The following is a 23,245-nucleotide window of genomic DNA, read 5'->3' on the forward strand; positions in this document are numbered from 1 at the left end:
TATCAATCCAACAATAACCTCTGAAAGCTAAGCAATAACATCTGAAACAGTCAGCCCCGAATGGCCAGGATTTGATTAGTAACTGACAGCTTCCCTAACTGTTGTCCCCACTTCCAACTTGAGGCCAACCAGAGAAGCCAACTATACACCCCTATCAAATCACATAGGATGACCACTCCAATTGGCCCACCTACAGCTTCCCCAGGCCAACAGCTCCCCAATCGGGACACACACAAAGCCTTCCTTTTTTCCACTATAAAGCTTTCCCACTCCTCAGCCTGCCTTTGAGTCTCTGCCAAACGCAAGTGATGGTGACTGACTCCCTTGCTATATATAGCAAGCTCTGAATAAATAGCCTTTGCTTGTTCTCATTTGGTTGGTCTTGTTTATTTCCACACACCAAACAACTGGCAAGTGTGGATTTTGAGGTGAGAACGTGCTCTATGCTCCTCGACATGGACAAATTTGGTCACATGTGATCAGATCAGAGTGACAACAACTGTAGCCTCATGAAGCCCAAGACCCCTCTTGGTTTCTGTCTTTGTGGGGCGTACACGGCTTCCCCAGGGGTAGGAGATGAGTGTGATGAAATAGTGACTAAGTTTTGTTTGAACTTGAATTAGTTGTGGTACCACTGGGTGGAAGCTAAAGGAAGTAATTAGTGAAGGCAAATGGGAAAAGCCCAAAATTGGAATTTTGTTTTTAAGTAACACTTGGGAGAGAACAATTTAGGAATGCAGACAGCCTATTTCCCTAGTCCCCCTGTGCACAAATCTCATTTTAAAGAAAACAATGAGAAGGTAAGTTTTAAGTGGTGTCATAGGGAATGTTAGAAGCTAATGTTACTAATCTAAAAGCTATCAGGGCAAGGAAATATCCAGGTGGTTATGGGAGAGAGATATTGCAGGAATTCTCTATAGACACCTCAAATTGTTGGTCTTTGAAAATAAGGTGCACGTGCACTGTTCTCTGCTGTGTCATTGTCAAGATCGTTACTAAGTTTATAGCTAGGCATCATCAAGATGGATTCTCATCATGTGTACCTGGCTCCAAGGACTACAGTTGATTATTATCCTCGCGGTCATTTATCATTCTCTCTCTCTCTCTGTTTCTCTCAGTAAATAAAAATGAAAAGTCAAGGTTTGGTAATGATTAAGAAAATTGTTGACATTGTGGGTAATTATAGGAATTTGCTTCTTTGATTCAGTTTCTTAATTTAAATCTTTACTCTGTGTATAGTGTGAGTTTATTATTTTCTGGAGCTGCACAGCTTGTAATGGTTTGAAATAATAAATAATGTTATTTTCCATTTTATGTGGCATCACAACCCCTTCGCATTCACCGTTTCCCTCTCCTTCACACCACTGTACAATGAGGCTGGTAGGACGTGGTAGGTCAATGGTACACTCCCCTTGAATGGATGAGAAACCTAAGACTCAAAGAGGCAGAATGCTTTACCCAAGCTCACACATTATTATTTTTTTTTTTTTTTTGAGGAAGGTTAGCCCTGAGCTAACTACTGCCAATCCTCCTCTTTTTGCTGAGGAAGACTGGCCCTGAACTAACACCCGTGCCCATCTTCCTCTACTTTATATGTGGGACGCCTACCACAGCATGGTGTGCCAAGCAGTGCCATGTCTGTACCCGGGATCCCCCCGGGCCGCCGAGAAGCGGAACGTGCGAACTTAACCACCAGGCCGGCCCCCTAAGCTCACACTTTTAGCAAGCCAGAATTCAAACCCAGATCTTCTGATGTCAAGCATTTGATGCTCGTCAATAGGGCTTGCAATACTTTAATTGAACACAAAGCAATCTAGTTTCCCCTTTCAGCTGACAGCAAATGTTTCAAGAGTAAGAACTTTTTGAGGTAAATCTGGAAAGGAAGAGTTGAGAGAGTTGGAGAGAAAGACGCTTTCCAGCCTTAGCAATTTAATTAGCAAGTATAGGGTGGGTGGAGTGGGGACAGGCAGAGGAAGGCATTTAACAGACATATTGTTTGTGTGTGAGCTATAAAACATCTGTACACAAGTCTAGAGCTGTGATGTCCAACATGGTAGTCACCAGGCTCATGTGGCTATTGGGCGCTTGAAATGTGGCTTATTCAAATTAAGATGTGCTACAACTAACAATTCCACACTGATTTCAAAGACTTCACATAACAAAAGAATGGAAACGTTCTCAAAAATTTTTATATTGATTATATGTGGACATGATATATTGAGTTAAATAAAATAGACATTAAAATTAATTTCATGTATTATTTTTTAATGAAAATTAGAAAATGAAAAATCACGTATGTGGCTCACATCTGTGGTTCACATTTTCTTTCTGTTGGACAGTGTTGGTCCAGAGGTTTTCCCTTGTGAATAAGACAGTCACTTGGTAGGTGAGGCTAAGTAAGGCCAGGGGTCCAGCTGTGTGTCAAATAGGACAGAGACTCTTGCTGCAGAGGACCAAAAAAATGCTGGTCCATCCTGCCCTTGGGAATGGGGCCCTTCTTATGCAAGACATTAAAGAAGCAGCTCGAGTTCCATATGGCAATTTCAACGGAAACATTTTCACTTCTGAAACCTAGTTTCTTTCTTAAATTCCACCCAAGGCAAAATGGATTATTGCTTCCTGGAAATCAAACCAGAGGACTTGAAAGTGTTTCATATTAAAAACAGAAAAGCCCAAGAAGGAGAAAAATAATTACATTTCTAAAAGCTTTTAGAACAAATGCTTGCTTGTGAGAAATAATTTTCCCATAAATATTTTATTTCTCCTTTTCTTTCTTTTGTTCCCCAGCTGCGGAGTTCCACATGAATACAGGAGATGACGTTTCCCTTGGGAGAGAAGATCAAAGCCACCTTGGGTCCTCTTGCTGCTGAGTTTTACTCAGAGTCTTTGCAACTTCTACTCCCGCCTGCCTCTGGGGCTCTGAGACGATGTGGGCTCAAAACTTTGGAAAAACAGAGAAAGAATGCAGAGAAAAATTCATAGCTACATAGCATCTAAGCTTGTTGTTTCAGACGGAAAGGTCTAAGGCTTGGTTAGAGAGAGAAATGTTTATGGTTTGTCTGTGGGAACCTACCTCTAAACAATCCATTTTGAAAGACATCATATAGTAATGTAAACAGCAAATTACTCCTGATTAATGCTAAAGATGACTCCAGAAAACAAGGAGCCCATTAAATGGGACTTGGTAAAGATTCTAAAAAAGAAAAAACCAAACAGGCAAGATACTAGAAAGAGTTCTTAAGGGTAAGGATTGTGTCTTAATAATTCCTAAAGCCTAGAGCCCTGTCCTCAGATTGGAGCTCAACAAATGTTTGTTGGATGACTGGATCCATTAATCAATCCGTCTAAAGAGCATTGAGTGGGAATGGTGTGCCCAAGGTGTTTAACCTGGAAAATTGGAGAAATGATAATACCATTGATAGAAAAGGGGAAGCTAGAGAAAGACCTAGTCTTGGGAGTAATTATAAATTAGATTTGGCCAATGTGTTGAGATGATAGTAAAGATCCAGTTGCCCAGGGACAACAGGTAGCTGAAAAGAGAGGACTCAAGGTTGTCTTTGATGTTCAGCAGCATTGAGTCAGCTCTTAACTAAGGAACCATGATTTTATTTGGCATAATCCTTTTAAAGAGATCTTGACACATGATGTGGGGCCAAATGGAGGAACTAAGGTTGTGTAGGGCTGAGAATTGTGGCCAGAACATTCAGCTTCAAGGAGAATAGCCTACAGGGATATATTTTGCTGTCTTTGTGCTGGAGGGTCTGACCTGCAGCAGAGGTAGACTTGCTCTGTGTCACCAACGGGAGACGATTTGCAGTGGGTCTCTCACGTTTCTGCTCTTGTTGCAAGCAAGGCACTGACTGATGTTTGCTCTAGACTCTTTCCAAGGATGTTTGCTATACAAACATCCTTGGAAGGCAGAGATAAGGTCTCCCTCCAGAGCAAAGGGCAGTTTTGCTTACAGCCTTGGAAGACTAACATGGTGTCCTGGTCCAGAGCAAAGGGCAGACACGCTTACTGCTCATTATAAAAGATTCAAGTTTCCTAAACTCAGGGTTCCTCTCCTCTATCACAACCCACTGTGTGCAGATGTTGTCTGGTCCTCTTCATGTTGTCTTGTGGAAATTGGGGCTTGGAGACCAGGCTCAAAAATGCTGATACTCTGGCTACTGCAATTGCAATGAGTCCTTTGTCTTTTGTCTCTGATCCAGAAATCTCATGTTTTCAACCAGCATCCATAAAATGGTGGCAGGCTGACTTGTTCGCTTGCAAGCAGGGAAAAATCTCAGGCCATTCAAAGTTTTTGATGGTCACTTTCAGAGATTTCTATACTGGGGTCCATGGGGGAACTGTAGGAGATCCTGAAAGGAGTCTATGATTAAAGTCAAGTCAAAGAGAGTTCTTCTCTAGGGGATGAGAACAGAGAGAAGAAAAGGGCCTGATTGCTTTGGGACACTCCCTTCATTATGATGTGGGCTCACATATTTCAGCAGCATGTATTAAGGAGCGTACAGGAGCATGCAACCAAGAACACATGGACAGACAGACAACGACAGGTAGGATAAGGTGGGCAATGAGCTGCTTTGTTTTTGATTTTAATGCAAAACAAAAAAGGGAATTTTTAACATAAATTTGCCACAAAAAGAATACATTTAAAGTTGCTTAGCCTCTCAGACTTTCCTATAACAAAAGTAAGTCTATGCATTTTAATGAATTTTTGTGACCCTAAGGCTTTATTTATTTATTTTTGATCCTGGAATGAGTGATTATTATAATTATTATTACCAAATTACTTGCTTCCTTGGTTCTGACAGAAAGATTCATTTCAATACGAAAGACCTACTGTGTCCTGGGGAAGGAGGGTGTATATCTGCCACAACCCCTCATCCACCTTGGAGCTTCCAGTGAAGCCCAGGGGAGTGCTCAGAGGGGCACACAGGGCAGGGGTGTTCCAACAAGTTGCTGCTGTGCCACTAGAAGAAGTTTGAAAGGCATGTAGCACCCTTGCATATGTTTAAATTGACATTTAATTTTTAAAATTTGAATGTAAATAGTTGCAAAGGATTTAATTTCTAATGCATTGTTAATAGTATGAGAAAGAAAGTTGTTCCAAAACTGTGGCAGGACTTTTTTGTGTGATGTAACTTACAGCCCCTTCCATGAAGTCATTATGATTCCTGATAAAATGCTTGAGTAATTTCCGGATACAGTTTAATGGGATTAAGAAATCTTGAGAAGTTAGGGTTCCCCACTTGGCTAACTTAAGACACGTCAATCAGACTTTGGTCACTCTTCGGGTGTGGCACCATTTCTTTTTTCTCTAGATGTTTCTTCGAGAGAATCTCTGAATTGAGGCCAGTTTGAAATAGAATTTTCACATATACTAATAAAAAGTTTGAGAACATATTTTAGCAATTGACATTTTAAAATAAACTTGTTACATCACTTTTTAATTACAGCCAATGGACTCTAAATACCCTATGAGGCAGAGCTGAGAACGGGAGGAGAGCGGAGCCTTTGAGCAGCACCTGCGGGCTCCTCTCCTCTCCTCTCCGCACCTCACTCTCGTGGCCTGCCCGTCCTGCTGCCTGGTCGCCACCCAGAACTCCTTCCACCATGGCCACCTCAGCAAGTTCCCACTTGAACAAAGGCATCAAGCAGGTGTACATGTCCCTGCCTCAGGATGAGAAAGTCCAAAGTATGTCTATCTGGATTGGCGGTACTGGGGAAGGATTGCGCTGCAATGCCTGGGCCGGACAGGGAGCCCAAGTGTGTAGAAGAGCTGCCTGAGTGGAATTTTGATGGCTCTAGGACTTTTCAGTCTGAAGGCTCCAATAGTGACATGTATCTCGTCCCTGCTGCTGTGTTTTGGGACCCTTTCCACAAGGACCCCAACAAGCTGTTGTTCTGTGAAGTCTTCAAGTACAACTGAAAGTCTACAGAGACCAACTTAAGGCACACCTGTAAACGGATAATGGACATGGAGAGCCACCCGTCCCCCCCGGTTTGGAACGGAGCAGGAATAAATGCTCATGGGCATAGATGGGCAACCTTCTGGTTGGGCTTCCAATGGCTTCCCTGGGTCCCAATGTCCATACTACTGTGGTGTGGGAGCAGACAAAGCTTATGGCAGGGATAGTGTGGAGGTTTACTACCGGGCCTGCTTGTACGCCAGCGTCAAGATTGCAGGGAGAAATGCCGAGGTCATGCCTGCCCAGTGGGAATTCCAGATAGGACCCTGTGAAGGAATCGACATGGGAGATCATCTCTAGGTGGCCCATTTCATCTTGCATTGTGTGTGTCAAGACTTTGGAGTGATAGTAACCTTTGATCCTAAGCCCATTCCTGGGAAGTAGAAGGGTGCAGGCTGCCACACCAACTTCAGCACCAAGGCCACGCGAGAGGAGAATGGTCTGAAGTACACTGGGGAGGCCACTGAGAAACTGAGCAAGAAGCATCAGTACCACATCCGAGCCTACGATCCCAAGGGGGGCTTGGACAATGCCCGGTGCCTGACTGGATTCCACGAAACCTCCAACATCAATGACATTTCTGCTGGCGTGGCCAACCATAGTGCTAGCATCCACACTCCCCAGGCCGTCAGCCAGGAAAAGATGGGTTACTTTGAAGACTGTTGCCCCTCTGCCAACTGTGACCCCTTTTCGGTGACAGAAGCCCTCATCCACATGTGTTTTCTCAACGAAACTGGTGATGAGCCCTTCCAATACAAAAACTAAGTGGACTAGACTTGCAGCCATCAAACCTCTCCTGATTCTACATTCCACTGTCGCCCCTCTCTCAATTGTTCTAATAGCTGTAAATCAAAGGGCAGAATAGCAAGTTCTTTTTTTTTTTTTTATTCTTCGTGCCCAGTTAACCTCTTGCTTTTTTTGGCCAGGATAGATGGGTCAAGTTCTTAATCTCTTCACACACCCCCCACCCCCTTTTTTCCTATCACTGAAGCTTTCTAGTGTGTTAGTGGGGAGGGCGGTGGGGAAACATAACCACTGCTTCCCTTCAGTCAGGTGTGTTCGTCCAATAGGCGTGTCCATCCGAACAGAGAGCACAGCATTTGTGATGGAGGGCGAGGTCTTTTCTTCAAGGTAGCTGAGTGGGGAGAGGACTGACTTACACTGTGGTTAGGTTAGGATTTCCTCTCTCAGTGGGAAGTTCCATTTCTCATAAAGTTATAATCAACTTTGTGTTAAAAGCGAAGATTGGGAGAGAAGGAAGACTGGGGATCAGGTCGGAAAACACTCTGTGCTCCTAGTGTGGTGCCTCCCTTGCCTGCAGCTAAATGCCCTCACCTGAAGACGACCCAGGCTGAATGGATGGACAGCCCTACCTTAGCAGAAAAGCTCTTATTGCTTGGTCCTCCATTTATAACACAAAGCAGAGTATTTTTATATTTAAGTGTAAAAACAAGAAAATTATATAAACGGGTATGCAGAAATGTGTGGGTTTTTTTCCTAAAAGAAAAACCATTCTCATCACTGGGAGCCAAATCTGCGGCAAGTAGTCTGGTTAGGCACGGGGACGTCCTTTTCAGTGGGGTGAGGGAGGCGGTGCTTGAAAAGTTGGCTGTTGGGGGCTGTTAGTCCCTTGCTACCACTTAAGGGTTTCCCTGCCCTGCCCACCCTTCTGGAGGGGTGGACACTTTTCCAGTAACAAGTGGCAGCAGTCACCAGAGCCCCGGGGCTTTGGTTTAAAGGACGCACATGTACTTGTACACACAGGGGTTAGAAACATGAGTTGCCTGGTCAATTTGAGCATGTTCCTGACAAGGGGTTTGGGGATTACTTTCTTGTGGGACTAGCATGTCACTAAAGCAGACCTTTTGATATATTAAAATTTTTTTTTAAAAAAGCAAAACAAGTTTAGATTTTAATCATATTTGTAGGGTTTTTAAGTCATTGTTTTACCGAATTGCTTGTTTGCTCCAACTGTCTCCTTCCCATCTCTGCTCTCTGAGGTGACGGGGACAAGACTGAGTCAAACACTTGTAATTTTGTATCCTGGTGTCTAGTCTGAGTGTGAAATATTCCTTTCCTTTGTTAAGATTCCTGAGGAGTTATTTTTTTCTTTTATAATAAAAAGCAAACCCCACTTTCAGCCATAAAATAAATACATACATACATACATACATACATACATACCATAATGATATGATACTCAGCATCATCTACATGAAAGATACAGGAATAAGTTATTTTTTGACAGCTGGAAATTTTACCTTGTTCCTTTTCTCCCCTCAAATTCATATTTCTACCCTCCACTTTATCCTAATATGATATTTCTTAACTGAAATTTTAAAATTAACTTCTCATAATTTTCTACAACAAAAGTAAGTCTATGAATTTTTGTGACGGTAGAGTTTACATTTTTGTTCCTGGATTGAGTAGTTGTTACAATTATTATTATTACCCAATTGATAAAAATGTACAAATGTATTACACATTTTGATAAATAATTATTACATATAAAATTTAAAGTTTATTGGAAATATATGTCTTAATGAGATGAATGGGGCTGGTTTATTCACTGCCCCTGCCACTCCAAGAAGGACATCTATCCATAAATAGAAATTACCTATTACTAGAAAGAGCTAGAGTTCACCATCAAGTCTATTCTTGTTCTTTCTTTTTATGGATGCAAGCTCTGAGGAGTGTTGTTTACAAAACAAGTACTTGGGAGTGGCAGGAGTTTGTTATAGTAACGTTACTCAACCCTGGATTTTTGAGTTATATTCTGAAATCACATTAAAAAAAACATATCTGCCAGCTGTCTTGACTAGGTACACTTTCAACTTTGTTGAAAGCAAAGAACTGGAAAAATGATTTGCAAAAGGATTAGCTCCTCAGTCATTAGAGTCCGATATAATATAGCCCAAGGATCTCAAGTTAGACCTTTTGGTAACCTGAGGGTTTTAACATCCCAAGACAATGCCCAGGGGTATGCAGGTAATTTGGGTCTCTGGAAAACAAAAGAAAGAAAGAAGGGGGAAAAGCTCTGCTTTGTAGCTTTTTCTCATTTCCATGGTTTAAATACTTCCACCATGGCCAATTTCAAGCTACCAATTTGACTTCACTGACGTGGAGTTTGGAAGAGAGGCACACAATTGGCCTCCCTGCGAGCATGAGGCAGCCTCAACATGCTAGTCAATGCCTCACAGAAGGATTCTGAAAGGGCGAGCAGTGGGCCTGTTTCGTGAAATGTGACCAATGAGTGTGAAAGGGAAGGTGGGAGGTGAGAACTGGCTTGACCTCATGGGTGTTCTCAAGTACATCAATTTATGACAGAATACCCATGGATGCTGAGAACGCTGATTCCTTTGAACGCCCCATGTCTGCCTACCCCTTGGAAAGGCTGTGTCCCCAAGGCGCCATGTCCAGCCACTTGAAGACGACTGATTGAGAGGAGGAGCACAGGCCTGGGAGTCAGCCAGACCACAGCTCAAATCCTGCCTCTGTAACTTATGATGTTTGAGGGCTTGGACATATTGTTTAACTTCTATGAGTCTCATGTTTCTCCTATAAAATAGGAGAAGCCAATACCTATCTTCCAAGTTAGTAAGAGCCAGTGGTGTTACATGCACAGTGCTGGCATCCAGCAGATGCTCAACAGATGGATGTTACTATCAAAGTCCTTTTAATCGAGTCGAAGGGAAGAGACTTGGAGGACTGATGTTTAGGGTTTTGGTGTAAGCAGGAAACCCAGGTGCCTTGCTACTTAGGATTTTTATCCTCCGAAGCAAGTGACTGCTTTGGTTATCTTAAAATGCTAACTTCAAAACAGACTTTCAGCTTGTTTCTCCCCTTTTAATTCAATCTTTCCTTTTATGGAATGCAGAGGCCGGGATCTCCACTGGGTGTGGGAAAACAAGCCCAAGAGCAACCACGGCTCTCTCAGGGAGGAGAGATCAAGGCTGGTCATCTTGGACCAAGCCAGGAGGGTTAGTAACTCAGAAACAAAAGGGCCTCTTGCTCAGGTGGTCTCACCTGTAAGCCAGTCCTGTAGCCTGGTCCCCCGGGGCTTCGTTAGAGTGAGGCTCCTGGGGGCTCTACTTGCTTACTAAGCAGGCTTTTTAAAGTCTTGTTTAATGACGATGAATGGCAGGGCAAAGTCATGTCACCACATTATGAACAACTCCAGGGCACAACCAATATCTCACGTTGTACTTTATTTTTCTTCACAATATTAACTGGACAGACAAGGAAAGTTTAATGGCAATGTGACTTTCCCCTACAACACAAAGAAAGTGCCATTATATTTAATGCCGGCCAACCAGAGACTTACTTTATCTTAACTATCTAAAGTATGCTTACCATATATATTTTTGTGTGTGTACAGTGTTGCAGGATATCAGCCACCTCTAAAAAGTATCATTCTTAAAAACAGCCCATACAGGGTAAAAGCATGAAATCTTGATAACAAAAGCTTTCAATACAAAAACACTTTTTATACACTTATTCTATTGAAAACAAAAATAATCCCAGTAACTCAAAACAAAAGCAAAACTTGGTTGGAAATTTAAGAAGAAAATATAATAAACACAACCACCAATCCTTCCCCAAAAGAAATCTGATTGACTATCACTCCTTCAAATGCTACCCCGCAGGGAAAAACCTAATGAAATGAGCAGGCTGGAAGGCCCAGTGCAGATTTCCCGAAAGGTTTAGGTATATGGCATTACTAAGTATCTACACCACAATCATATTGAGTAACAGTCCCAGGATCTTTTGATTAAGCCTTTCTATCATCCACAAGTGTTTTTGTCTGCTGGGCTTACCTTGGTATAAAAAACAACCTGTCATCAACAGGATTTGGCTTTAAGTTATTTTTCTGGGGTAGTCATGATGAATTGGTGCAATACCATTCATACTCCATCTGGTTTTCTTTGTGCCCGGTGGGATGTGTATTTCATGGTTGGCCAAGGTCTGTCCCATAAGCACAGACATGTAACAGAATGATTCTTTGGCTAAGAATAAGGGACTTGTGGGGGCCGGCCCCGTGGCCGAGGGGTTAAGTTTGTGCGCTCCGCTGCGGCAGCCCAGGGTCTCGCCCGTTCGGATCCTGGGCACGGACGTGGCACCGCTCATTAGGCCACGTTGAGGCGGCGTCCCACATGCCACAACTAGAAGGACTTGCAACTAAGATATACAACTATGTACCAGGGGAATTTGGGGAGATAAAACAGAAAAAAAGAAAAAGAAAAAAAGATTGGCAACAGTTGTTAGCTCAGGTGCCAATCTTGGAAAAAAAAAAAAAAGAAAAGAATAAGGGACTTGTAATATGACTTGCCCAATTCAGTTTCACATTAGTTTTTTTCCCCCGTACTGTGCATAATAAATATTTATAAACAGATGTCCCTACCAACGAGAAGGTTTTCATTAAATATTGTGTTAGTTAAATCTGCAAACTTATTGTTTAAATGGCCCCTGGACATATTCAGGCTTGAAATTAATACCATCGATGGCAAATGTTTAAAAGAGTTTGGGTCCATCTGCATTGCCACAGAGAGCTGCACTCTGAGTTGTGCTGATGTCTCTAGAATCTAAACACACCACAGAACTTAAAAATGCTTCTTGTTTGTCTCACAAGGTCCTTCACAGAGGCATCACATCGACCCCAGGAAAGGTCCCATTTGTTTCCATTTCATACCCCACGGTCCTGGCTATTCTGAAAACCTCCACACCCTCATCCAGTCTTGGGAATGTTTTGCTCATTTGAGAATTCTTCCTCCTCCCACCCCCGCAACAAATGTCCTTTGTCCCATAATAATTTAAAAAAAAAAAATCCCTGAAAGATCCAAATTGAATAACAATAAAGATCTGATTGGAACCTTCATAAGCCTGACAATGTAGAATTGTATTTCTTAAAAAGTGTGTAACCACATTTGTTTGGGCTGCAAAAGACACCACGGAATAGATCAGACTAGAATTTCAACTGACTCCCTTATTTCCTTAGAATGGCTTATATTTCAAGACCTTCCTGTTTTCTTCTGATAGAGTAGGTGTCCATTACTAACTATAAGTGATAAGAAAGTATAAAAACAGCCACTGTCTTAAAAGTAGAATTGAAATTAGAATTTAAGTTCACAATTATAAATCAGTCATTTCAGCATAAATTTAGTTACAATATAGACTATTTGCAATTCTGTTCGTTTAGTAGATCCTTAGGAGAAAGCCAGACATGTCTTGGGACTGCCCTACTTTTTTACATTTAATCCTGATTATTATAACTCCTCTTGATTTATAATCACTTCCTAATTTCCTAAATTGGGTCAGGACAGGGTCTTCAGATGATAAGCAATAAACATTTACTAAGGAACGAAAAGTCACATCTAAAAGGAAGACCGTCTCTGAATATGCAGAGATAAGGGGGCTGGGGCAGAGGGTGCTGGTTTTTTTTGCTTGAACGATAGCAAGGTGCTTCCTTAATTCAAACATGATTTTTGTCCAAATCTGAAACCTACAAGAATTTTCAGCCACTGTCAAATCTGAGATGAATTGTTCGCCGTAGAACTCGTCAGCTGTTTCGATCTCTCTTTCAGAGCGCCTGTGCAGTGAGGGCTGCGGAGGACCAAAGAGGTTCTGGGGTCCTTTTCTCTTTGTGGCTCTTTTCAGAGCCCTGAACCCCAATCTGGAAAATGCGTGTGTTATACTTAACCCTGACCTTGGCCAACACACGAACCATGCTGTGGGTTAATTCCGGTATGAATCCCTTCTCAACACAAAGTAAGCAGGACTGGTTCTCTGTTGTCCAGATCACAGAATAATTGAGACAATGAAAAAATGACTAGTTGAGGCTTTTATATACATCATTGCTTCTAACATGTTTTTAACAACAAGAAAAATGCAATATCCACTACTCTTAGAGCAAGTGCAGCCACAATACTGTACAGTTCTGGGGTCAGGCGGCTGGGTACATTTACCATTAAAACCAGATAACAAAATCCTACAGCCAAAGGAAACCAGCCAGAAGTCAGCCCCCATGACCTTTTTTATATACACATTTTTAAGAATACTCTGCAAATCCCAGTTTGAACAATAAGAACAACAACAAAAGACAAATAGGCTTTATATTAAAAACGTCCATGTTCTTCACTGGTACTTCTAAAGCAGCTTGGAGGGTCTCGCCACTTGGAGTGTACTGCAAACTGACTCCATTAAGATGATCTTGGCAGGATAGCAGCACAGGATTTGATATTCCATATTCATCACTTTTGACAATGTAAACCTTTCATAAAATAATATTTTGCTTAAAAATTAGAATCATTCAAAGGTCTGATCGTCCTGTTCCCTGAGGCCTGCCAGGGAGGTCTGGCTTCATACCATGGATTTCCTGCTTTCTCGGTGTGGGGCGTCAGTGCCTCTGCATTTCAGGAAGAACCTGAAGGATAACCACGGAAAAGGGCCCTGTGGAAAGAGGCCAGGAGGGCCCTAGATGGGTCTATGTGGAAATAGGCCACGTAAAGCAACTCTCTAAAGGTCAAACCATCACAGCCAGAATTTAATCCCCTGGTCATTTCCCATGTAGATTTTGAACCGAATGAACCTCATGGGTTTAACCAAACATGTATGTAATCTTAAATAATGTGAGTTAAATTCTGATTTGCCCAGGGACAAGTAAACCTTCCAGGAACAAGGTCAAAGGGACAACAGATACATCCCTCACAATAAACAATTGTGTAGACATGGAAGTGCACATCACTTGGTTGAAGCAACGCGCCTCCACGGCCAGCACGTGCCAGGGTTTCTCAGGTAGCTGAGACCCAGGGCTTATCTCACCTTTTCATAAATGCTTTTAAAGAATTAAGAGACAAAAATATCTCAAATGGAAAAATGATCATTTTTGCTAACAAATAGTGTAGAGGCCATAACTAAATACGATTTTAAAAAAAAATGCTGAGATGCATGTATTTTTTTTAAAAGCAGCTTTCGAAATATCAACCACAGCATTAAACATTGAACATAGTACATTCCAAAGTTAATACAGATAAATGGTATATAATGCGATAATGCCACAGTTATTCCACGTATGTCTCAAGGCTGATTCTAAACTTGAAAAAATATTTTCTAGTTTATGAGCTGGAGATGCCACTTCTTTTGCTACTTGTCTAGAGTTTTCCATCACTGATTTTTTTTTTTTCTTTTTCACTGCCCCAGGATGTACAGATAACCTCCACATTCCACACCTGGAACTTTCTTTTTTGTCAGGTTTTCAAATAAAACCAAACTACAATGACAAGATAATGTTTTACATCGTAATTCCATAGCCATAGGTGAATTAATCCATGACACCCTATTTCAACGCTTCCTTTAGGATTTATGACCCTCTCCCAAGTCTTTAATTTAAAGCCTTGCTTTAAACTGCACAGACAGGTGGGCGGCCGCACAGCCAACACGCATGCGCCACAGCCACATGGCACACAGGCCGCATGTGTCACCTCTGCTCACGTGTCCTTTCGGTGGCGGCCTTCCCAGACTTCACCACCTCCCTCTGCGGGGAAAGGCGCAGCGCCTCCGTTTCCTTCCCTCCACCGTGATATAACCGTCTTAAGAACCTTGGCTCCCAGCTTCCATGTCTACATGGAAACGGGCCTAATGGGAGGCCCCCAGGGTCACAGGCCCAGCCTGCTGCTGCTCCTTCTGGACAGTGGAATTCTGAGCTCTGTCAGCTTCCAGACATTCGGAGACCACGCTGCGCTGTTGAAAACACGCGGAACAGGCCAGCGAGTGCCCAGCCTCAGTTCCAGGATGAGGCCTCCAAGCTGGGGCAAGGCAGGATGTCAGACTGCGGCCTCTTGCGGAGATGCAGGCACTTGTGGCGGCCTGATGCTTCTGGGTAACTCTAGCCTTCTTGGTGCGGAAGAAAGTCACCGAAATGTTCACTTCCTCGCATTCCAGAGAATTCTGTTTCATACACAGACAGAGCCAGTATTTGGAGGGGGAGCGTATCCAAAATATATGAATATACACATCAGGGCTTAAGGTACTGGATGGTATTGTATAAATTGCTAAAATTGCTTCTCGGCACAATTGGTAGCTTAAAAAAATACTTTCCTATGGTTTAACGGCATTTTCCCCATCATGTCCTTCGGTGTGGAACTCTTGGCAGATACCAAGTCCATCTGAAGTTCCCGATTTTCTTCTTCCAATCAGGTATGTACCATGCGAGCCATATGCAAAGTGTCTGCTCCTCAGGTCAGGGAAGATGGACTTCCCTCCAAGCACCTTCTCTCTTTTAACGTCCCAGCCCCCAGGGCAAATAAATGCAGAGAAAATGAACACCTTCTTCCTAACCTCCAGCAGCCAGAAACCTGGCTTCTGAAACAGTCAAGTCCTTTGTCAGTTTGTTCGCTCTTCAGATGGTGAGTCAGTCCAGCCAACAACATGGAAAACAAATCCGTGTTTATAGGCACAGGAGATCCAGGTGGAGCCGCTCAGGTGGGGCCTGGCAATTAGTGGTAGGCTTTCCAAAGACAGGAGGTTGGATGGGACTGTCTTAAATAAATAAATCTTTCTTTTCTTAATAATGTAAAAAATAAATGGTATTTCCCTTTGGCAGTAAAGAGCTGATTCGACGTTGAGCCTGAAAGCTGTTTTCGTTTTTTTTGTTTTAAAGAGACCACAGCTTCGTTTCATGGTACATCACTGGCAATGCATATATTTCTACTGCTTTAGTGAACCTTTTGCATATTTGTTTGTGGCAGGCCTGTTGACTTCACTTGTGGCCCAGATAGGCACCCAGGGTGATGCAAGCTCCCACCAGGGCCAGACTGAGCAGCGCCTTCAGAGACAGCCAGGAGAAATCAAACAGCGGCCGCATGCTGGGGCCGTACAGTTCCACAAAGGCGTCCTGCGGGGGGAGAGGAGGGAAGAAAAGAAAGTGTATTAGAGAAAGAGCACAGAATGCCGGCCCACAGGGAGAGAGGCACGGTGCCAGGGGGCCTGGGCACTTCTCTCCTGAAGTGACAGGCAAAACGTTCTTTGGGGGCAGTGATTTCAGACCCATTCTTTTCAATATTTACTGAGACCCTATTTGTGTGCCAGGCACCAGAGAGTCACGGCCATGAATGAACTAGACGAGCAGTTCCTGCCTCGTGAAGCTTTTATCTAGTTGAAGGGAATAGAGGGAAAACAAAATCACTGTATCATAGTGTGTGTTAGAGTGGTTAGTGCTAAGGGGAAACCTAAAACAGCAAAGGCTTCGAGAAATACTGGAGGCTGCAATTTTAGCTAGCCATGGCCATTCACTGAAGAAATACAAAAACAATGACTACGGCTACACGCCTTTATTGAGTGCTCACTTGACGCCAGGCCCTTGTCACCGATGCCTCACTTGCATTTTTCTGTTTGTTCTTCATATCCATCTTACGGAGTCATTTCCTTTGTTCCTGTTCTGTAGAGGACAAAACCCTGAGACTCACAGAGGTTAAGGATTTGTCTAATCAATGGCAGGGCTAGGATTTGAACCCAGATCCAAACCAGTGCCCTTCAGTCTGCTGATGCCCTCACACGACAGAGAGCAGCTCTGTGGGGAGCTTGGTCCCTGGGAGGCTGATGTGGTGGGCACAAGCAGGGTGGCCTCCACTGGTGGCATGCTGGCCTCTGAGGTCAAGGACAGTGTTCTCCCTGGGAAACGGAGCTGTTGCAGGGTTTCTCCCAGGGGGTGGCTAGACTGGATGACCACAACTCTGTGTTTAACTCAAGTTGTGTACTTCACAAAGCGCACATGGTCAGTTATGTGTCATGGGTTACCCAGGTCCCTGAGGAAAGAAGATGGCTCCTGTCTTCCCTTCCTATCGCTGCACTGAAGTCCGGCCTGCAGTGTGTTATAGCAAAGTCCTCTGGATTGTCTTAGATTGAACCAATCATTGAACGCTCATTTCTTAGATTTGTTGGGGGGGAGGATCAGGTTCCACCTTTGGACCCAATGAGAATTTGGACAACTCTCTAAATATATGAATCAGTAAATGGAATGCTTTTCACTTGGTGTGATTTATTCAGGGATGAAGAGGAAAACAAGACATAGTTCTGTTTTACTCCCAACCACCTGACATTGGAGCACACGATTTTTTTACAGGAGACAGTAACATACTGAGGCTTCCGGCTGCTGTGCGGGGGAGCGTATGACAGCGTTCACAGTATTTTTGTCTGTTTGGGGCAAGTGTTGCCATAGAGGGACCAGGTATCATCTTTGTCTCCCCAGTGCTGTGTGTGGTCTTGGTACATGTCAGTGCTTAATAAATGACTGTTCAATTAATGATTAAAGTTTCCTGAACTCAATAATTGGCTTGAATTCTGTGTTTGGCCCAATACTTCACCCAGTGCTTACTCTGCCTGTTTGAAATGATTCCTTCTATATACAACAGCCACTGGGAATCCTGGAGTAGTCTTGAAGGTGACAGTTTAAGGCATCATTAGGGGAACGCACACATTATTATATACAGATTTCCACAATTATTTTCCTGATTACATAGTATTCCATCTGTACTTTATTTAACCAATTCTTTATTTGGGTTGTTTAAACTTTTGCTAATATAAACAATATTATGATACATCTTTATACATAAATTCTTGTCTACTTGTTCAGATGCTTTTTTCAGACAAATTCCTAGAGCTGAACTGCGTTGACCAGTCATCAAAATTGCTTCCAGCCTTCCTGCAGTCATGAAGGGTTTGTGCTGAGCCATCTGCACTCTCTCACTGGTCACCCTGTGTCTTGTCTGGTTGGAGACAAGGGTTTAAGGTAGTGGTTCTCCCTGAGGGTGATCTTGCCCCCCAGGGGACATTTGGCAATGTCTGGAAACATTTTTGGTAGTGATGATTTGGGGTGGGGGTGCTGCTGGCATCTAGTGGGCAGAGGCCAGGGATGCTGTTCAACATCCTATAACTCACAAGACAGCCCTCACCACAAAGAATTCTCCAGCCCAAAGTGCCAACAGTTCTGAGGCTGAGAAACCCTGTGAAGAAGAGTTGAGAAGAAACTCCATGATCATGGACTCTAGAAGACCCAACAGGCCATCTAATGTGTCAACAGCTTTGGTCAAATTAGCACAAGATTAGTTAGTTAGCCTAGACAGGTAACTGCTCCCCAACAAGTGGGTGAGCTGTACCTTCGTATGTACTGGATTAACTTTTACCAGGAGAGGGCGCAAGGGTTTTCTTCTTTTTTAATCTATTGTTAACTTTCTCTAAATTTGAGCCTCAGCAAAGCAAGGCAATGGACGTAAATAAATGCATGCTTAGCGCTCTTAGTACAAAGATGAGGCGACAATCATGACTGTTTGTCCAGATACACACTTTCCTTATTTATGATCAGGGACAAACAGGGCAGGAAGGGGTCAGGATGTATTTACGAGCAGGAGAAACTTTGCCTCTTGCAAAGTTCATCCCAGGGTCCCACAGACAGAGCTGCAAAAGTCTAACAGCCCCCCGCCATGCTCCTCTCTCTGAGGGATGGTCGGGCTGGAACCCCTAACAGTCTAGCTAAAGGATGCCCCGAATTCCTCCGGGCACTGGCTCCGGGCTGTACGCAATTCGGCTTCACGTTGAGGGGGTGGTCAATGGTGGAGCCTTGTGTCCCCTTAGTTACCAGTGGAGTTTTCCATGGCAGACTATGGAACTGACTAAGCCCCTGTCCATCTGACCTTTCTGGACATGGAGCCATCATGGGAAAGTGGAGGAAGCAAGCACAAACTTGGGCTGGCATATTCTCCCAGTTTGCCTGGTGCACAGTACCAGGCAGAAGGCCTGCACAGAGGGCAGAAGAAATGCCTCTGAAAATATCCCTTCCTCTCTGGGGCTGCACTAATGCCGTCTCCCGACTCCTATCCCCTCACGTGAAGAACTGTGCTTCTGATGGGCCTCAGGAGCCATGTCTGATGTACTGTATGTATATAAAAAACAAAAACGAATAAAACATTTCTAGAGTGGGATGAGCCAGAGTAGCATCTCTTGACCCAAAGAAGGATCACAGAGGTGCTGACGCAGCCCCGGGGCTCTGGGACTCGGGAGAGAAGGCCTGGGTGAAATCTCGGCTTTGACATTTTAGTGCTCAGGACCGTGAGCAAACTACCCAACCCTGAGCCTTATTTATTTCACCCATAAAATTGGTTTTTGTGAAGATTAACTCAAAGCCATTTGTGAATGTGGTCGAGAATGTGAATTAGTGGAAGTATTAACAACTTGCTCTCTAGTCTGCCCTCTCCCAAACCTGCCACCTTCCTCCTAAGCCTGCCCTTCCCTCCAGATGGTCAACTGAGCCTGCTATTTTACAGAAGCAATTTACTAGTTCCCTCTAAAGAGTCAGCTTTGGGTTCTGAAGATGCTTGGTGATTTCTACAGAAATTGTGAATTAAAATATACACATGATGTATTCTGGTGGAAAATGGGAAGTGATAATACAATGCCCATCTATACTTCCTCATAAATTATTGTCAGGTTGTAGGGCTGAGGGGCGTCATCTAAGACTGAATCTGGCCCCTGAGCGTTGGTTTCAGGACTGGAAGGTCTTAAAAGCTACTTTCATAGAGAGTCTTCTTGCTTTTTCAAACATCCTGATTAGGGCGATTTCCGAAGTCTGTTTGAACAGTCTGTCATTATTTGTTTAAGTTTGAAAGCTGTTTTAAATAAACACATGCTCATTTTATGTATTAAAAGCAACAAAGAGGGAAAAAGAAAACCTGGGCCATCGTCATGTGATTCGGGCAAAATCCCAGTCCATATATTTAGGAGGCACCACACCCCTTGCTCATGTCAGGCCTGACAAGGGCTCTGCCCCGTCTCAGGGATGTGCACAGCACCTTCCGGGGGAGGGTCCGTTCTCCTTTCGCTGGCCCCTCACGCCAGAGAGGAGGCAGGCAGTGCCCCAGCTCTCACAGCTCTTTCTCAGACAGCTTCTCTACAAACTGCAAGTTCAAAGCCCACAGGTGGTCTGAGTCTGAGCTGCACCCAGGGTGGCATCAATGGGCAGGAGGGCCAAACTCCGATCCCAATAGTCTTGCTGCAGGGTTGGACATAAGCCAGGGAGGTGTGGACCGCAAGAGACCAGACTCAAGATTCCTAAGCTGGGGGGTGGGCAGCCAAAGTGTCCCCTCCCTCCTGCACTGGGACTGGTTGTGAGACCACTTCCACCTCTCTCTTCCTCTCTCCCCCCATCCTCTCTCTTTCTCTTTCTGTCTCTCTCCTTCTTTCCCTCTCTATCTCTCCGTCACGCACACACACACACACTCTCCCTTGAGGCAGCCCACCCTCCAAAATTTTCCTTTCTCTTTCAAAACCCTTCAAGAAGTTTTGTTTAAACCTGATTCCAAATAAAATGAGACTGAAAAATAAACAAGTCGGACTGGCAAAAATTTAAAAGAATACTGAGTTCTGCTGAAAAGGATGGGGTGGGTTTGGGGTGGGAGCCCCAGAGACTCTTATACAATTGATGGACTCCCGGGTAAAGGGAAGTGCAGAGACCTTTCGTATTTGGCAATGTGTATCAAAAGCTTTACAAATATCCTTTTATTGGTAATTCCACTTCTGGTTATTTATTTTGAAAAAATAACGTGCACAGGTTGTTTATAGTGGTTAAAACAACTTAAATGTCTGAAAATATAATCGGTGAAATAACTTTTACCACATCCATACAATGGAATACTGTTCAACCATTAAAAGTTGTACCCTACATTTACTGGCAAGGAATGATGTTCCCAACATAACACTGAATGAAACAGGTAACAGGTAAACGAATGTCTGCACGTTCAGGCCCGTGGCTCAGCAGTGGTTCTCAGCTCTCCTTATATTATGGGGAAATTTAACATGGCTTGGTTGGCTATACACAAATTAGAAATTCGGCTACATTCCACAATCTTTGAGCTGAGTGTAGACGCAGGCATTCTATGATCAATGGGAGATCCTAAGGGAGGGAAGCCATCCTGCCCTCAAAGAGGTTACAATCTAGAGAGAGATGATGCCTCTGTGTGTCCGAAATCAAGGTGTGCCGCCATTTTGTATCCTGCACAGAGCAGAGGATCCTGTCAGCAGGAAGAAGAAAGTAAAACGAAAATCAGGTGGTGCCAACAGGAAGTCAAACGCTGCTATCAAATGCCTTTGATGTTTTCTATTTTTCATGGCTTTATAATTTTGTCTCCATGGGGATCACCTCCCTCGTGATAACCTGAGGGTTAGTGAAGGAAAAGAAAAAGGAAAAGGCGAACCACAGTAACACAAAACTGAGCTGGAAGGAACCTCCAAGTGAGTTCAGATCTCCTGCACTGGCGTAATATTGCCTAATAAAGATATTAGCCCTTTTTTAATAGTGAGGAAACTGACATCTAGACAAGAAGAGTAAATGACTTACAGTATGTCCCAATAAGCAGACAGAAGACGGAGGAGAGTAGGGGCTGGGTTTACATCCTCTGCCTCCGGTGCTTAATGAGTTAGGACACTGGCAAGCAGCTGGGTCTTCTATCTCCCTGGGCGCCTCCTTCCTGCCTCCCTCAGCTTGCTTCCTCCCATCCCGGACCTTCCTTTGTGCCCTGTCCCTGACCCCATCCCACGGCAGCCTCGTCTGGCCTTCCAAGTGTTGCTGAAGCAAGTTGCCCAACCATGCAGTCCGGTGCTGCTCTAAATTCACGGTCTCCCAACTCAGTGACTTCTTGAAACCACTTAGCGCTCCCTTCCCTTGGTCTGATCTTTTCTGTTCCTATCCACGGCTATTCCAAACAGCCACCACTTTTCTCCTGTGTTCGCCTCTCTGTTTAACAGCTGATGTCACCTCTTTCTTCTCTGAGAAAATTGAGGCCATGGAGGGAGAATTACCCCAGCTTCCTATCCTGGCACATCCACTGACTTACATCTCGATCCGTCCTTCCCATCCTGCGCCCTTATCCCACTGTCTCCCATTGCTCCTGGAACCTTTCTCCATCAGCTGGTCCTACTCTCAACTATGATTTCAACCTCATCCTTCCTTCTGTCTCTTTTTCCTTGGCATACAAACATTCAGATTTCCTGAAAATGCTCATGCTGATGCTATATTCCACCCTAATCATTATCTTCTCTCCTTGCCCTCTCAGACAAGCAGCTAACCCACCCTCACTGGTTGTCTTCCCACCCTCATTTTAATCCACTCAGCATGGTTTCTTCCTCCATTGTGCCTCTGAAACTACCCCCCCCCCCCCAGAAACCACCAACACCCTCCCCGTCCCGTGGCTAAAGCTAAATCCACTGGATGCTTTTCAGATTGCATCATTTTTTCTTTTTTTTAGAAGGTTTTATTTTTTCATTTTTGAGGAAGATTAGCCCTGAGCTAACTACTGCCAATCCTCCTCTTTTTGCTGAGGAAGACTGGCCCTGAGCTAACATCCATGCCCATCTTCCTCTACTTTATACGTGGGATGCCTACCACAGCATGGCTTTTGCCAAGTGGTGACATGTCCACACCTGGGATCCGAACCGGCGAACCCTGGGCCGCCGAGAAGTAGAATGTGTGAACTTAACCACTGCGCCACCAGGCCGGCCCCTTTTCAGATCGTACCTTAATGGGTGCTTTGACACTTTGGACACTGAGATCACTGAAAGTCTTTGCCTCCTGGAGAATTTCTTCTCTGCCTCCTTCATGGGCACCTCCTCTTCTGCCTGCCCTGATGGGGACTCGATGCTCCCTGGGCTTCTGTCTGGACTTGTCTACTCTCTTTTTGGCTCATCTCCTTCACTCTCATGGTCTTAAATACCATCTTTATGATGATGTCTCTGAAATCTTTATATCCAGCCCCACCTGCTCCTTTTACTGCCAGATTCTCATTCCAATCACTTGCTACGATGTCCCACTGGAAGTGACAACGCAATCTGTCCCAAACCGGAGTTAGGATAGCCCTCTCCAGCAAGCCTGCCTCTCTTCTTGCTTTCTTCTTGCTTTCACCATGCCCATGCTGTCAAGTAAACCCACAGCCCGAGAGTCCCCTAGATGCTTTCCTCTTCCTCATCCCTCATCCATTCATTGATAAATCCCACAGTCTTAGGTTGGGTTTTTCCATAAGCAGAAACAAAGACAAAGATTTGAGTCTAAGTGGTTTATTTGGGAGATGATCCTAGGATCTGCTGCTGGCAACTGGAGCTCAATCCTGCTGGGAAATCTGCAGCCAGTGCAGAACATTCAGATTTGTTATTCCACTGAGGGGCTAGAGAGCTGGGGTATTTATACAGCAACTCCTTACATTCATTGGCTAAGGGTTGCTCCTCTGGAGGCGTCA

At 44.0% G+C, this 23,245-nt stretch overlaps 1 protein-coding gene and 1 pseudogene across 1 annotated transcript in view; one reads left to right on the plus strand and one right to left on the minus strand.

Moving 5' to 3' along the window:
- The first annotated feature begins 5,480 nt into the window (after positions 1–5,480).
- LOC103550768 (glutamine synthetase pseudogene) lies at positions 5,481–7,453 on the plus strand (annotated as a pseudogene).
- Positions 7,454–10,163: 2,710 nt separating this feature from the next.
- Positions 10,164–23,245, minus strand: part of BCL2 (BCL2 apoptosis regulator) — a 173,690-nt gene continuing 160,608 nt past the window's right edge. The window contains exon 3 of the mRNA XM_008519826.2: positions 10,164–15,861. Within this exon, the coding sequence (XP_008518048.1) occupies positions 15,727–15,861 (135 nt within the window). The 3' untranslated portion in view covers positions 10,164–15,726. The remainder of the gene's footprint in view (positions 15,862–23,245) is intronic.

The sequence above is a fragment of the Equus przewalskii genome, chromosome 7 (genome assembly GCF_037783145.1).
Source record: "Equus przewalskii isolate Varuska chromosome 7, EquPr2, whole genome shotgun sequence".
Classification (NCBI taxonomy): Eukaryota; Metazoa; Chordata; class Mammalia; order Perissodactyla; family Equidae; genus Equus; species Equus przewalskii.